A 16993-nucleotide genomic window follows, 5' to 3' on the forward strand; every position below is an offset into this window, starting at 1 on the left:
TCTTTTATTCTCTCTCTCTCTTCCTCTCCCATCTTTCTCTCTCTCCCTCTCCCCTTTCCCTCTACCTCCCTCTTTCTCTCATTCTCTCTCTCTTCCTCTCCCATCTTTCTCTCTCTCCCTCTCCTTTTCCCTCTTCCTCCCCCTCTCTCTCTCTCCCATTCTCTCTCACTTCCTCTCCTATCTTTCTCTCTCCCTCTCCCTCCCTCTCTCTCCCTCTCTCTCTCTCTCATTCTCTCTCTCTTCCTCTCCCATCTTTCTCTCTCTCCCTCTCCCCTTTCCCTCTACCCTCTCTCTCTCATTCTCTCTCTCTTCCTCTCCCATCTTTCTCTCTCTCCCTCTCCCCTTTCCCTCTACCCTCTCTCTCTCATTCTCTCTCTCTTCCTCTCCCATCTTTCTCTCTCTCCCTCTCCCTTTCCCTCCTCCCTCTCTCTCTCTCTCATTCTCTCTCACTTCCTCTCCCATCTTTCTCTCTCTCCCCCTCTATCTCTTCCTCTCCCAGTCTCTCTCTCTCCCTCTCTCCCCCCCCCTCCCACTCCCTCTCCCCCTCTTTCTCCCTCTCCCTCTCTCTCTCTCCCTCTCCCTCCCTCCCTTCCTCCTCCTCCTCTTCTCACTTTATCGCCCTTTCTGTTCTGTGGCTGAGTAGGTCGCATGTGCCCCCCGAGTTCGCCTCCTGTGGTCGCACAGAGAATTTCTGGCTATGATGGAATACTGTGTTGGGGGGGGGGGGGGGAGTGCTGCACTGTCAGAGATACCCTCGTTTGGCTGACGTAAGCCCTGCTCCAATGATCCAGGCGGACGATACGGCAGTATTGAAAGACAAGGAGTTCATTGACTGGAGCGTAAAGAGTTAACTTATGGGGACAAGTTCGCGCAGAGTAGGATTATCTACATTCCCCTGTGAGTTGATTGAGTGGTTGTCTAACTGAAGTGTTTAAGACGCGTAAAGCTTGAGCCGGGCACCTCAGTTCGTTTGATTTAGTTTATTGGGTTTGTGCAAAATAGTTGGACGCAGAAAGTCAGAGTTCAGTCTGCGCACAGTACGATCCCACAAACAGCAATGCGACAGTGGATTTTCCAGCTTCTCTGCGAGGCAGCAGCGGCCGAGGGCTCTCTCGCATCCTCTGGCGAAAGGGGGAAGATAGGGACTCGGAGCTGGGCTGGACGCACGCCCTTGTCCTGCCACCCATTCAAATATGGCCGTGCACGCGTCGGAAGCACAACGGTGAAAGATTGCACGCCCGGAAGGCGTTCACGGTCAGGGGGTCGGCGGATAAGGCTAAAGCAATCTTCCGCTGCTGGAGAAAAACCGACTTGTGGGCAAAAGGTCACATTGAGAGAGGGGGAGCTTCCCCGTGTAACAGCAGCAGAGACTGCGCGGGGGTGTGGGGGAAAGAGAGCAACTTACTAGACATGCGAGTGCAGAGATAGAGAGAGGGAACGCAGGGATAAAGGAAGGAAGAAACAATGGAAGTTGGGGGGGGGGGGTGATTTCAGGACACATTTCTCCGCTCAAAAAAAGGGTCATGGCAATGAAATGAAATGAAAATCGCTTATTGTCACGAGTAGGCTTCAAATGAAGTTACTGTGAAAAGCCCCTAGTCGCCACATTCCGGCGCCTGTTCGGGGTGGCCGGTACGGGAATTGAACCGTGTTGCTGGCTTGCCTTGGTCTGCTTTCAAAACCAGCGATTTAGCCCAGTGTGCTAAACCAACCCCAATCCAGAACTCTCTCAAAAATGCTGTTCAGACGATGGGATACATTAGACATTTCAAAGCTGACGTTGAGGGATTGCCCTGAGGTCAGCCTGGCAAAGTCATGGAACCAAGGTAGGGAGGTGGAGTTAACATACAGAGCGGCCATGATTTAACCACACGGACTCGAGGAGCTGTGCGGGATCTTCCTGTTCCTACGACATCCTGAGTACTCACCGGTGTCCTGCCCCAGGTATTTCTCCTCAGTCGATACCTTCCAAAAGTACAGATTGGACATCTTCAGCGGCTTGACAGTACGGGCCTTGAGCGTCGCTGAAAAGGGAGACACCCTGTCGAAGTTTCTCGTCCTGCACTCATCAGGCCAAAATGCCAGAATGCCAAATTTCAAGCCACCACAACAATCGATACCGCGGGAGATTGGTTGGCAAGTCGACTCGGATTGGCTGCGGGGTTACCATGGAGGAGGCAATGGGGGCCCCACAAGCTCCTGGGTAATTCAGAAATGGCACAAGGCTTGAGCATGTTTCTCTTGTTTGAACATGTTCCTGCGTTATGTGTATATGTCACTTCGAGTAAGCGTAACGGAGCCAGGTTGCGAACCCAACTGATTCTCTTGAACCGGTTGCGAGTGTAGCCGGCGCATTAGTGGTTTTGTTACTGGACTAGGAACCTGAAGGCCTACATTTTCAATGTGAGTTCAAATCCCGCCACGGCAGTTTGGGAATGTGAATGGAGTTTCAACAAATTCAGACATAAAAAAGCGGGCAGCTCCGCCGATTCACAAATGTTGCTCGGGGGAGGAGGCCCTCCGTCCTTGTCATTGTCAGGTCCACACGTGACTGAGCTATCCACTGAACCGGTGACAAACGGCGACGAGGCACGAGGCCCTTCGCCAGTTTGAATGGGGCAATTAGGAATGGATGAGATTGGCAGCACGGTAGCTCAGTGGGTTAGCCCTGCTGCCTCACGGCGCCGAGGTCCCAGGTTTGATCCCGGCTCTGGGTCACTGTCCGTGTGGAGTTTGCACATTCTCCCCGTGCCTGCGTGGGTTTCACCCCCCCCCACAACCCAAAGATGTGCAGGTGGATTGGCCGTGCTAAATTGCCCCTTAATTGGAAAAAATAATTGGGTAAGCTAAATTTATTTAAGGAAAGGAATGGGTGAGATCGATTTTTAATCAGTGGGGGAATGAAGGGTTATGTCTGCATCGACTCTCTTCTACAGATGTGCCACAGAGAGCATCCTATCCAGCTGCATCACAGCCTGGTACGGCAACTGCTCGGCCCAAGATCGCAAGAAACCGCAGAGTGTGGTGAACTCAGCCCAACACATCACACAAGCTTGCCACCCCCACATTGATTCTGTCTACACCTCCCGCTGCCTCAGGAAAGCAGACAGCATTGTCAGAGACCCCTCCCACCCAGGCATCGCCTTCTTCCAGACCCTTCCATCAGGCAGAAGGTACAGACGTCTGAAGACCCGCACATCCAGACATGAACAGCTTCTTCCCCACAGCTACAAGACTCCTCAACGACTCCCCCTCAGACTGATCTGTTCCCTGTAAGAACACTATTCACGGCGCCCTATGCTGCTCTTGCTCATGTATTTGCTTTGTTTGGCCCCTTGTTCCGCACTGTAACCAATCACTGTTTGTCGATGTACCGTTTGTCAATGTACTCTGTCGATTATTTTTTTTTGTCTACTATGTACGTACTGCGTACGTTCCCTCGACCGCAGAAAAATACTTTTCACTGTACTTCGGTACATGTGACAATTAATCAAGTCAAAATCAAAATGGGGGAAGCCGAGTTGAGGAATATCGTATCAGATCGGTCGTGATGTCGTTGAATGGCGATGCACTCGATGGGCTGAATGGCCTACTTCTGCCCCCATGTCTTCTGGTCTTCTAGTAAATACTCACCTTGCCTGCGACCGGTGACAATGCAGCGAATGAGTTGCCGCCTGTGCGTCGCTGCTTTGGATAAAAGGTCAGTTGCATTTCCCTGTGTAACGATACCCGCTGCATCATCGAGGGAGTGCTGCTCTGTCGGGGGGGCGCTGCCTTTCCGATTTGAAATGAACCCGTGTGTCCCTCTTGGCCGAACCTGAAAGATCCCGTGGTGTGATTTTGAGGAGGAGCCGGGTTGCGGGGGGGGGGGAATTCTCCCTGGGGGCCCTGGCTAACATTCATCCCCCTCAATCGACATGACGAAAGCAGATTATCGGGTGATCGTCACCTTACCGCTTGCGGGAGCTTGCTGTGCGCAAATTAGCCGTCGCATTTCCTGCATTGCAACAGTGGTGACACTTATAATACTTCACAGGCCGTAAAGCACTTTGAGATGTTCAGCAGTGGTGGGGAACATTGTGTAAATACAAGTCTTCCTTTCCCTGGAGTAACTCTGTATTTGAAGCATGTTGAGTCTTGTTAAGAGATGTGACAGGGACGCCATGTAAATTTTAAAACTGACATGAACAACCAATTTAAGATCATCACTTGGTCTCGCAATCCGACTCACTTACACTTACTAGAAGGTACATATATTCATTTTAAAAAATAATACATTTAGAGTACCCAATTCTTTTCTTCCGAGTAAAGGGCAATTTAGCGTGGCCAATTCACCCAACCAGCGCATCTTTGGGTTGTGGGGGTGATACCCAAGCAGACACGGGGAGAATGTGCAAACTCCACACGGCCAGTGACCCGGGGCCGGGATCGAACCCGGGTCGTCGGCGCCGTGAGGCAGCAGTGCTAACCACCGTGCCGCCCCCAGCCACATATATTCATATGCAATGTGACAACCCCCTCGGAGGTAATGGGGTGCGCACCACCCAGTTTCCCGTGAGCTCCACGGAATCCGAACTTTCCCGATAAACAGAGTGGGTTTCCCCCCGTTACAGGGCGGGCCTCAAAGTATAATAACCCTCGGCCGCAGGTCGGAGAGCCAGACCCTTTGGGGAGTAGAGTTGCGAAATAAATAAATTTGCGTTCGTTTGAATCCAACCATTCGTTCCCGCACGTTCACGCCCATTGGGTTCTACGTGCCGGGACCTGTCTTCTGCAGGCAAAAGGAATATGTCCAGGCACTGTGCCCTTTTTCAAATTAAACAAAAACCTCGGGTTGGGGAGGGTACTCTAAAAATTTTTAAAAACAAAACAAAAAAAAAAGAATTAATATAAGTGCAAGTCTCTTTTTTTGTCCCTCAGCCTGTTACGGCTGCCTGGTCAGCTCTGAGCAACGGCTAAGATACTGGAGTAGAGCCACAACATTTTTAAGCTTAAATGCGATGCGGAAAGATCAGTTCGTTCCAGGAGTGATAACGTACGAAATAGGATGTGGTTATTTTCTGAACAAACTTTATTAAAACAAGAGAAAAACAATATTTAAACTTTTAAACTTCAACCCTAACAATAACAGTTTGCATGTAGTTTCTTAATCCTAACACACGAGTTCCCATTAAACCAGCACTTCAAATGAATGTGCAGTTCTTATTCCACTTACACTGGCAGGCAAAGCTGATGCTTGCATTTACAAAGCAATTTTTTCTTCTGTAACGGAAGTTTCAGAACTCTGCGAAAGCTTGCTGCCGGAACAGCTTTCCGTGGCCTCTGTGATTTTTCAAATCTGTCTCCTCACCTGTTCAAAACAGGATTCTTTCTCTCTCTCTCTCTCTGGGCTTTGACCAGCCCCTCAGACAAAGGTTCTCTCCTAGGGTGTCCAGACCTGAGCCCATTGTCGCTACCTTGGCTGATTTTCCACTCCCCTTTATACAAAAGAACAGAGCCATGCTATTGATATGCAACTAACCTCCCCATTTAGGGACAAGAGCGACCATCTAACTCCAATGGACTAATGGCAGGTCAAACATGAATGTCCCGAAGGACAATGGATCATGGGTGGACCATCCTGGCTGAAGAGGGGGCATCCTGTGTATTCCCACTAACGTGTGTTAAGTCTGAATCGGACAATGGAACTCAGGCCAGGTGTGGCGCCGTGCTGGAGGTTATTCCCTCGGTCTGTTTAAATCCCAAATTTCCTGCTATATCTTCAACCCCATTTCTGTAACCAACTTCCTGATATCTCCCTCTCGTGTCAAGCCTCATTTCCCAGTCTTTTTCCTTCTCGATCTTTTCCTCCTCAGCTCCCTCTGTCTCTCTCTCTCCCTACGCTTGGTTCTTCCGTACGTTTTGCCGAGGAGGTTCTGGGAATAACCAGTGCGCTGTAGGCCCCAGAGTTCAAGCAGAGATCTACTGATGGGAGAGAAAGGGAATGCCTGAATTTCGTACTTCGGAAGGTCAAGGTGCTGCCACCACTGGTGAAGTTTGAGATTGCGGACGGTGAGGGCGAGGCACCACAGTGTGGATGCAAGTCAGGATGGTATGAGATGGGGGGGGGGGGGGGGGGTTGTCAGTGGTGACCCACCCCATAACGCTGCTGCTGTTGTGTCTCTTGGTGATGGCGGGTTGGAGGGGAGGAGGTCGGGGTAAGGGAGGTATGGATCAAGGTGGGCCTGGGGCCGTTGTCCAACCAGGTAGCATTAAGCTGAGATGGGAAGCCTTGTCTTGCGGTGTCGGCCTCCGATCCAGAGGCTCCTGGTTCAACTCTGTTTCAGGCCCCGTCGGGCGGGAAGAGGGGAAAGGTCGGGTAGCACAGTGGTTAGCACTGTTGCTTCACAGCGCCAGGTTCGATTCCCGGCTTGGGGTCACTGTCCGTGCGGAGTCTGCACGTTCTCCCCGTGTCTGCGTGGGTTTCCTCCGGGCGCTCCGGTTTTCTCCCACAGTCCAAAGACGTGCAGGTTAGGTGGATTGGCCATGCTAAATTGCCCTTAGTGTCCAAAAAAGGTGAAGAGGGGTTATTGGGTTACGGGGATAGGGTGGAAGTGAGGGCTTAAGTGGGTCAGTGCAGACTCGATGGGCCGAATGGCCTCCTTCTGCACTGCATGTTCCGAAAGACGTGCTTGTTAGGTCAATTGGACATTTTGAATCCCCCCTCCGTGTACCCGAACAGGCGCCGGAGTGTGGCGACTAGGGGCTTTTCACAGTAATTTCGTTGCAGCGTTAACGTAAGCCTGCTTGTGACACTAATAAAGATTATTATTACCCCGGGTTGATTGTCAGCCTGTAGATCGGCCTGTGGCAGACGGTCAGCGTGGGAGCCACACTTGACCAGGACGAGGGGTGGGGGGGGGGGGGGGACCGGCTGTCGCTATAGCCTCTGGGGATAGGCTGGCGAGCAGTCCCAGAAGAAGCGCCTGCCCTCGTGCGCTAGAAATGAAATGAAATGAAAATCGCTGATTGTCACGAGTAGGCTTCAATGAAGTTACTGTGAAAAGCCCCTAGTCGCCACATTCCGGCGCCTGTCCGGGGAGGCTGGTACGGGAATCGAACCGTGCTGCTGGCCTGCTTGGTCTGCTTAAAAGCCAGCTATTTAGCCGAGTGAGCTAAACCAGCCCCTAGAGAGCCAGAGGGTAAGGAGGGCGCCACCCCAGACGGCGGGAAGGCTGGTTGCTAATCGCCGCGTTGGAAAGGGTGCGACAAACCGCCCGAGCTGCTACCGCCTTGGGATTTTGTTGTGTGTGTGTGTGTGTGTGTGTGTGTGTGCGCAGAAGTTGGCTCCTCCAGATAGCCCGTGGCACTTCCCGCAGAGTGGGAGGGAAAATGAAAGGGTGTGTCGCCTCGGGCCCGACTGCGCTAGAGCGCGGGGTGAGCAGTGACAAGCGACAAGCCCTTTCGGCATCAATGCTGCGTTTTCTAAAGCAAATCTCTGGCTGTGTGGAGTCCACGGCCTCCAAAGACGTCATCGGCACTCTTCAATGTGTGTTTTTTTTCGGGAGCGCTGAGACAAAAAACACACCAAAATAGACTCGACAAAAGAAAAGGATTGTCCAAACTGGCTGGAGATTTGCGTAACCAGTCTTTTTTTTTAAGTGGGGCTCCTGACTGCGGACGGCCTTGTACAAAATGCTAACAGCAGGGGTGTTGCAGTCAACAAACAGGTTATTTACTGTACCTACAGGGTGATCAGACAGGAAGGTAATGTCAAAGGGACTTGAGTCAAACAGGGAAACAAGGCCTCACATCGACCTTGTTCCTGCGTCCCACCTGTCCGTGTCTTTCACCGACTGAATGTGCCCCTGCAAAATGCAAAAATGAATACTGTCAGCCATCCAGGGTTAGAGCTTGCTGGGCGATAGAGGAAGGGGGGGGAGGGTCTATTTCCACAGAGCTAGCGCAAGAACAAAGGGCCGAATGGCCTCCCCCTGTGCCCTCCCATTTCATCACAGAATCCATACATTCGCCACAGTGCAGAAGGGGGAACCATTCGGCCCAGCGAGTCTGCACCGACCCTCTGAATGAGCGCCCGGCCCCAGGCCCACGCGCCTCAAACCCGCCTAACCGGCACATGTTTTATACACTAAAGGGGCAATTTTACCACGGCCACTCCACCTAACCCGCACGTCTTTGGACTGTGGGAGGAAACCGGAGCACCCGGAGGAAACCCACGCAGACACGGGGGAGAAGGTGCAGACTCCGCACAGTCTCCCGAGGGCCTGATGGTGGGGGGGGGGTCAATTTAACGTGGGGGGGGGGCCTCTGCTGACAGTGCAGCACTCCCTCAGTCATGGACATGGATGGGAGCTGAGAGGTGGCATGGGGGGAGGGGGAGAAGTGGAGGGGGGGGGGGGCGGATGCTGATTCTCCTTGTTCTAATTACCCCTGCCCACTCGACGTGCCAACTCACCCGTGAGCCGTCGCCATCTTCTTCCTCAATCTTCCGCCTTCCCTCCGACTCGGAGAGTGCTGCAAGAACACACTCATCGACATAGCACCTTCCACAAGCCCAGGACAGCCTACAGGGCCTCGCGCACATCTTTACATTTACAACTATTGCCGGGGCTCTTTACATTGCTCGTGATTTACAAAAAAACCCTCGCGTTAGTTTTGCTGGGGAGGGAGGTCCTGTTTGCCCCTCGGGTTCTCGGGTGGGCGGGGGGGAGGGGGGGTGGGCGTTGGACAGGCCCGCTCTCCTGGTTTGGCCTGGGTAGGAGGTTTCCATGTCCCCCCCTCCTGCGAATGGCCTTCGCTCCATGCTTCTTCTCCTCTCTGTGCAGGCTTCCTTACTTACAGTCGCTGTTCCTTGCCCCCCCCCCCCCCCCAACCTCCCCCCCCCCCCACTCTCTTTGTTCCCCACCCCCGCCCAGCCTGTCACCCACCCAGGTTGCGAACAGGTCTGTAAAGAGGGTTGGCGAACTTCTCCCACGTGCCGCGGAGTCTCTCCTTCGATCCCCTCATTCTCTTTTTTTTCCCAGCCGCAGGGACCCGGCAGGTCAGAGAGCCACTCCGGGCCCCTGGGTGGCGATGCCAACGTCCCAGCCGAGCAGGGGTCTCCACCTCCGGGAAGAACCCGCTCATACGCGTCTTGGCGCGGTCGCTCTGTGCGCCACCCGAAGCTGCACCAGGCTGAGCCTGGCCCAGGAGGCGGCGGAGTTGATCCCGCGCAGCGCCTCGATCCAGAATCCTCCTCCTGTCTCCGTGCCCAGCTGCTCCTCCCTCCAATCAAGGCTATGGGACCCTCCCACAGTGCGTTGGGGCTTAATGGGGTGTTGGTGGGGGAGGGGGGGGGGGGGGGCTGGTGTTGGGGGTCGCGTCAGGGTCCTCAGAGATCGGGGCTGCATTTAAAAATGTCGTCCTGATCTCCCGCTTATGCTGGGGAGTTGAGGAGTTCCGGCGAGCGGACCTCCGAGCAGCCTCAGCCACACGCTGCCCGCTGAGGTCCCCTTACTTAACTCGAGTGGCTTTTTCAATAGCATCGTGCCTCTCGGCGCTCCGAGCGCTAAAAACGCTCGCTTTGGGATTTTGTTCCCTTTCAGTTGAATCGCGTCCACCACACCTGGTGCGTAGCAGCAGAAGAGATTCCGGAGATCAGGAAAGATTCTTCAATCATTAAATATTTTCTAACAATGCACGAGATTGTTTTTTTTTATTATTTCACGCGATGTCGGCTTCGCTGGCTGGGCCAGAATTGATTTCCGTCCCAAATCGCCCTTGAGAAGGTGGTTGAACCGCTGCAGTCCATGTGGCGTAGGTACACCCACAGTGCAGTTAGGGAGGAAGTTCCAGGAGTTTGCCCCAGCGACAGTGAAGGAACGGCCAATACATCTGTAGAAGAGATTTACCAGGATGTTGCCTGGCATGGAGGGCATTAGCTATGAGGAGAGGTTGAATAAACTCAGTTTGTTCTCACTGGAACGATGGAGGTTGAGGGGCGACCTGACAGAGGTCTACAAAACTATGAGGGGGACAAACAGAGTGGATAGTCAGAGGCTTTTCCCCAGGGTAGAAGGGTCAATTGCTAGGGGGCATAGGTTTAAGGGGCGAGGGGCAAGGTTTAGAGGAGATGTACGAGGCAAGTTTTTTTCACAGAGGGTAGTGGGTGCCTGGAACTCGCTGCCGGAGGAGGTGGTGGGAGCAGGGTCGATAGTGACGTTTAAGGGGCTTGACAAATACATGAATAGGATGGGAATAGAGGGATACGGACCCCGGAAGGGGAGAAGATTTTAGTTTGGACGGGCAGCATGGTCAGCACAGGCTTGGAGGGCCGAAGGGCCTGTTCCTGTGCTGTACTTTTCTTTGTTCTTTGTTTAATTTCCCAGTCAGGATGGTGTGTGACGTGGAGGGGAATTGAGTTGCTGCAGTGCATCTTGTAGATGGGACAGACGGCTGCCACTGTGCGTCGGTGGTGGAGGGAGTGAATGTTGAAGGTGGTGGATGGGGGGGGGGGGGGGGGGGGCAATCAAGCTTTGCCCTGGGTGGTGTTGAGCTTCTTGAGTGTTGTTGGGAGCTGAGCTCATCCAGTGGAGAGTATTCCATCGCCACTCCTGACCTGGTGCCCTGTGGATGGGAGACAGGCTTTGCGGAGTTAAGGAGATTGTTGCGATTGAGGAGCAATGACTCCGGGATCGGAAGCACCAATCACAGGAGGGTGAAAGTGCGCCTTGTGATGTGAAATGTTATTTTTCATTTTACAGTGCTTACTGTTGGCGAAGGAGGATTCTGGGAAGGCACTGTCAAAGGTCGGACGGGCTGGTTCCCTGCAGAGAACGTGGAGGAGATCCCAAACAAACCCCAGGAGAGTAAGCATGGTAAGGCAATCGGGGAACGGCTAAATTGTCTGTTTAATTTTAATACAATCAGTCCCTGTTTCAATTCATTGTGAAAGTCTGACAGGGTCAGATATTCGTACACATTATTGTATGATATTACTTCTCCTGGTAGCATGTTATGTTAGTTGAAGTAATACATGTTGCTCATTTGTTAATGCCGAGAAGTTCTTAACTTTGATGATGATGAATACTCGGAGTCGTGCAGTGAAAACAAATAATTTATTGAGAAATTAATCAATTAACTTGTGAGTTTGATTCTTCAATACTTTTACTCGCTATTGAATTAAACAAGATCACATTAGATTAAACTATTAATATTTATACTTGCACTCTGAGCTAACCCTGCACCTCTGTTCTCTAGTCACAACACGCCCGAAGAGAGCAGGAAAGCAAATTGAGTCTGTTTTTATACCCCTTGCCAGTGTTGCCCTCTAGTGATCATTTAACTGTAATGACTATACATTAACCCCTTATGCATATACAGATGCAGAGATCACGACACACATTTCATTATTTCAGTCAATATCAAACACTCCTAGGACAGGTACAGCATGGGGTTAGATACAGAGTAAAGCTCCCTCCACACTGTTCCAATCACGGGCTGCATGGTAGCATTGTGGATAGCACAACTACTTCACAGCTCCAGGGTCCCAGGTTCGATTCCGGCTTGGGTCACTGACTGGGGTTAGATACAGAATAAACCTCCTCTACACTGTCCCCATCAAACACTCCCAGGACAGGTACAGCACGGGGTTAGATACAGAGTAAAGCTCTGGAGGACTTTCACTGCAGCTGCGAATGCTGGGGTAGCCACCCCTCCATCGTGCTCTCATGCTTCTCTGAAGGCAAACCACACAACGCAGTGGTCTAGCCGAGAGGAAAGGGGACAAAACTAAATGCCGAGTAGAAAGTTTGGAGAGAGCAGTTAGGCGAATGAATCTGATTTCCCCGACTCTACCAGAGCTGTTGCCTGTGGGCTGCACCTTTCACTTTTCCTGGTTGCGGACCGCCACCCAGTGGCCATGTTAGGTATTGACAGAGACTGAGCGTGGAGTTTTCCCGTGGCCTGCCAAGACGGGATTGGAGTCGAAGAGGGGGCTGGGGGTACCGGAGGAACTAGGCTAGGACAACTCCGGCCATTCACGTCGTGTGAACCAGTATCGGGAATGATGAATGCCAGCGGCTATTCCATCCTGGAGGGCATCACAGCCAAGCCTGATCGAAGTACACACTTGGACACGCATTCATGCACACAGGCACACACAGACACACGCACACACGCTCATCCACATGCACACGCACATTCATCTGCGCACACACAGTCGCATGCAACATGCACACACATTCACAAATACGCATTAACTCACAGGTGTTCACACACATGTACATATGCAGACGCACACACACACGTCGCACACACATGCACACACATTTGTGCACACATTTACACACACACACACATGCCCACACACACTGGTGCACGCACACACTCGTGCACACACAGACACGCACACACGTTTGTGCCGCACTTACACACACACGCACACTCACATGCGCACACCCTGAGAAGCGTGGCTCTGACTGAGTGTGGCTATGTGGAGCAAGAAGCTATGTAGCCACAGTGTATCTGCACCACAGGACAGGTACAGCACGGGGTTAGATACAGAGTAAAGCTCCCTCTGCACTGTCCCCATCAAACACTTCCAGGACAGGTACAGCACGGGGTTAGATACAGAGTAAAGATCCCTCTATACTGTCCCCATCAAACACTCCCAGGACAGGTACAGCACGGGGTTAGATACAGAGTAATGCTCCCACTACACTGTCCCCATCCAACACGCCCAGAACAGGTACTGCACGGGATTAGATACAGAGTAAAGCTCCCTCTACACTGCCCCCATCAAACAATCCCAGGACAGGCACTGCACGGGATTAGATACAGATTAAAGCTCCCTCTACACTGTCCCCATCAAACAATCCCAGGACAGGCACAGCACGGGGTTAGATCCAGAGTAAAGCTCCCTCTACACTATCCCTATTAAACACTCCCAGGACAGGTACAGCACGGGGTTAGATACAGAGTAAAGCTCCCTCTACACTGTCCCCATAAAACACTCCCAGGACAGGTACAGCACGGGGTTAGATACAGAGTAAAGCTCCCTCTACACTGTCCCCATCAAACACTCCCAGGACAGGTACAGCACGGGGTTAGATACAGAGTAAAGCTCCCTCTACACTGTCCCCATCAAACACTCCCAGGGCAGGTATGGCACGGGGTTAGATACAGAGTAAAGCTTCCTCTACGCTGTCCCCATCAAACAATCCCAGGACAGGTACACCATGGGGTTAGATACCGAGGAAAGCCCCCTCTACACTGTCCCCATCAAACACTCACAGGACAGGTACAGCACGGGGTTAGATACAGAGTAAAGCTCCCTCTGCACTGTCCACATCAAACACTCCCAGGCCAGGTACAGCACGGGGTTAGATACAGAGTAAAGATCCCTCTATACTGTCCGCATCAAACACTCCCAGGACAGGTACAGCACGGGATTAATTACAGAGTAAAGCTCCCTCTACACTGTCCCCATCAAACACTCCCAGGACAGCTACAGCACGGGGTGAGATACAGAGTAAAGCTCCCTCTACACTGTCCCCATCAAACACTCCAACAGGTACAACATGGGGTTAAATACAGAGTAAAGCTCCCTCTACACTGTCCCCATCAAACACTCCCAGGACAGGTACAGCACGGGGTTAGATATAGAGTAAAGCTCCCTCTACACTGTCCCCATCAAACACTCCCAGGACAGGTACAGCACGGGGTTAGATACAGAGTAAAGCTCCCTCTACACTGTCCCCATCAAACACTCCCAGGACAGGTACAGCATGGGATTAGATACAGAGTAAAGCTCCCTCTGCACTGTCCCCATAAAACACTCCCAGGACAGGTACAGCACGGGGTTAGATACAGAGTAAAGCTCCCTCTACACTGTCCCCATCAAACACTCCCAGGACAGGTACAGCACGGGGTTAGATACAGAGTAAAGCTCCCTCTACACTGTCCCCATCAAACACTCCCAGGGCAGGTATGGCACGGGGTTAGATACAGAGTAAAGCTTCCTCTACGCTGTCCCCATCAAACAATCCCAGGACAGGTACACCATGGGGTTAGATACCGAGGAAAGCCCCCTCTACACTGTCCCCATCAAACACTCACAGGACAGGTACAGCACGGGGTTAGATACAGAGTAAAGCTCCCTCTGCACTGTCCACATCAAACACTCCCAGGACAGGTACAGCACGGGGTTAGATACAGAGTAAAGATCCCTCTATACTGTCCGCATCAAACACTCCCAGGACAGGTACAGCACGGGATTAATTACAGAGTAAAGCTCCCTCTACACTGTCCCCATCAAACACTCCCAGGACAGCTACAGCACGGGGTGAGATACAGAGTAAAGCTCCCTCTACACTGTCCCCATCAAACACTCCAACAGGTACAACATGGGGTTAAATACAGAGTAAAGCTCCCTCTACACTGTCCCCATCAAACACTCCCAGGACAGGTACAGCACGGGGTTAGATATAGAGTAAAGCTCCCTCTACACTGTCCCCATCAAACACTCCCAGGACAGGTACAGCACGGGGTTAGATACAGAGTAAAGCTCCCTCTACACTGTCCCCATCAAACACTCCCAGGACAGGTACAGCATGGGATTAGATACAGAGTAAAGCTCCCTCTGCACTGTCCCCATCAAACACTCCCAGGACAGGTACAGCATGGGGTTGGATACAGAGTAAAGCTCCCTCTACACTGTACCCATCAAACACTCCCAGGACAGGTACAGCACGGGGTTAGATACAGAGTAAAGCCCCCTCTACACTGTCCCCATCAAACACTAACAGGACAGGTAGAGCACGGGGTTAGATACAGAGTAAAGCTCCCTCTACACTGTCCCCATCAAACACTAACAGGACAGGTAGAGCACGGGGTTAGATACCGAGTAAAGCTCCCTCTACACTGTCCCCATTAAACACCGGTTCGTCTACCGCTGTTGAGGAACGGGATTAGAGTTCCCCCTTTACTCCGTGTGTAGACTGGCGCCAGCCAATGTGACGCGTAGTCAGGGACGCACGTAGCAGGCAAGACCCAAGCCCAATGGAATCGCAGCTCTGATTCCATTGAAAGGAAGGACCAATTGCCTTTACATTGCGTCTTCCACAACTACTAGGCGTCGCAGACCGCCCCACAGTCAATGGAGTGGTGAGCTCCGGTCACCGTCGCTCAGGTAGGCAGCGTGGCAGCCACTTTGCGCACAGCAAGCTCCCGCAGACATTGGCGCGACGACGGCAATCTGCCCTCTCTGTTCGTAGCCTCCCGGGCAGGCAGTCCGGGGCCTCCATGTGACGTCCCAAAGCGGCACCCCCGACTGTGTGGCACTCCCCTGGCATTGCACTGACAGCGTCCCGGGAGATATTGGTGCTCGAGCCCTGGGGTGGGACTTGAACCCCGGGGCCTTGTAACTCAGGGGAGAGATGCCCACGTTCAGCAGAGAATCTGGCTGTCGCGACCTCTCCTCCCTATCGAGCCACCTAACGGCGGACCCCTTTTCTATTTCAGAGAGTCGGAGCGAGAAGGCGAAGCGGTTATTTCGACATTACACCGTGGGCTCGTACGACAGCTTTGACGCCCCAAGGTAGGAACCTTGATCTTCCAATGGCTGATTTTCCTGTTTAAGCGGAGACCAGGAGGATGAGGTTAATCGGGGATGTCGAGCACAAGAGCAAGGACATACGTTGAACTTTCTTCGGGCAGCACGGTAGCATTGTGCGGGTAAATGGAGCGGGTAAATGGAGTTGAAATCAACCATGATTGAATGGTGGAGTGGACTCGATGGGCCGAATGGCCTTACTTCCACTCCTATGTCTTATGGTCTTATAGAAATTGATAAATTGTGGATAGCACAATGGCTTCACAGCTCCAGGGTCCCAGGTTCGATTCCGGCTTGGGTCACTATCTGTGCGGAGTCTGCACATCCTCCCCGTGTGTGCGTGGGTTTCCTCCGGGTGCTCCGGTTTCCTCCCACAGCCCAAAGATGTGCAGGTTAGGTGGATTGGCCATGATAAATTGCCCTTAGTGTCCAAAATTGCTCTAGGTGTTGGGTGGGGTTACTGGGTTATGGGGACAGGGTAGAGGTGTGGGCTTGGGTAGGGTGCTCTTTCGAAGACCCGGTGCAGACTCGATGGGCCGAATGGCCTCCTTCTGCACTGTAAATTCTATGAACATAGTTTAGCCTCAGCTGTACTAATGCCTCCAGTACTGGACGCCGCACTGTCGGGAGGATGGGAAGGCTTTGGAAAGAGGGAAGGCAGACAGGATTCAGGAGAATGGTTCCAGGGACGAGGGACGTCAATTACGTGGGTGGATTGGAGAGGTTGGGGCTGTATTCCCCGGGGGAAAGAAGGTTGAGAGGGGATTCGAAAGAGGCGTTCATAAGCGTGAGTGATCGGGACAGAGCAGATAGGGAGAAACCGTTCCCATTGGCAGCGAGGATCAGGATCGAGAGGGACGCAGATGTGAGATAATTGGTGAAAGATGCGACGGAGGCTCGAAGGAGAAACCTTCGCACGCAGCGACTGGTTGGGATTTGGAATGCGCTGCCTGAGAATGTGGGGGGGGAGACGGGTTCGGTCGAGGCATCCATGAGGAATGTTATCTGAAAAGGAAGGATGTGCAGGGTTTTGGGGAGGAGGTGGGCGAGTGGCTCACTGGGAGAGCTGGTGCAGATGCAATGGGCCGAATGGCCTCCGGGCGGCGCTCTAACAGTTCTGTGACTCCGTGCGAAGGCTCTCACTGTTGTCACTTGGGGTTGAATCCATGTTCCGGATACTTGCCTCCGCTCGTTGGCGTCATCCGGTGTTTAAACATTGAGGTTCTTCAGAGAGCTGGCTTCACGGTTTTCTGAAGAACATCGGATCGCTATCTGAAGAGGATGGGTTTGCAAATGGCTTGCGGTGCAACCGTTCTGCAAACCTGCGCTCTACGATCTTAATGAGGTACTGGGTCCTTTGAAAGGGGGCCCTTGCGTTTGCTGGGCAAAGAGACATGCCGT

At 52.6% G+C, this 16993-nt stretch overlaps 1 protein-coding gene across 1 annotated transcript in view; it reads left to right on the forward strand.

Moving 5' to 3' along the window:
• Nucleotides 1-16993, forward strand: part of shank1 (SH3 and multiple ankyrin repeat domains 1) — a 194947-nt gene that overhangs the window by 89607 nt on the left and 88347 nt on the right. Inside the window, 2 exon segments of the mRNA XM_038783965.1 lie at nucleotides 10743-10856; nucleotides 15502-15577. Coding sequence (XP_038639893.1) covers nucleotides 10743-10856; nucleotides 15502-15577 — 190 coding nt within the window.

Source organism: Scyliorhinus canicula, chromosome 23, assembly GCF_902713615.1.
Source record: "Scyliorhinus canicula chromosome 23, sScyCan1.1, whole genome shotgun sequence".
NCBI classification, from domain to species: Eukaryota; Metazoa; Chordata; class Chondrichthyes; order Carcharhiniformes; family Scyliorhinidae; genus Scyliorhinus; species Scyliorhinus canicula.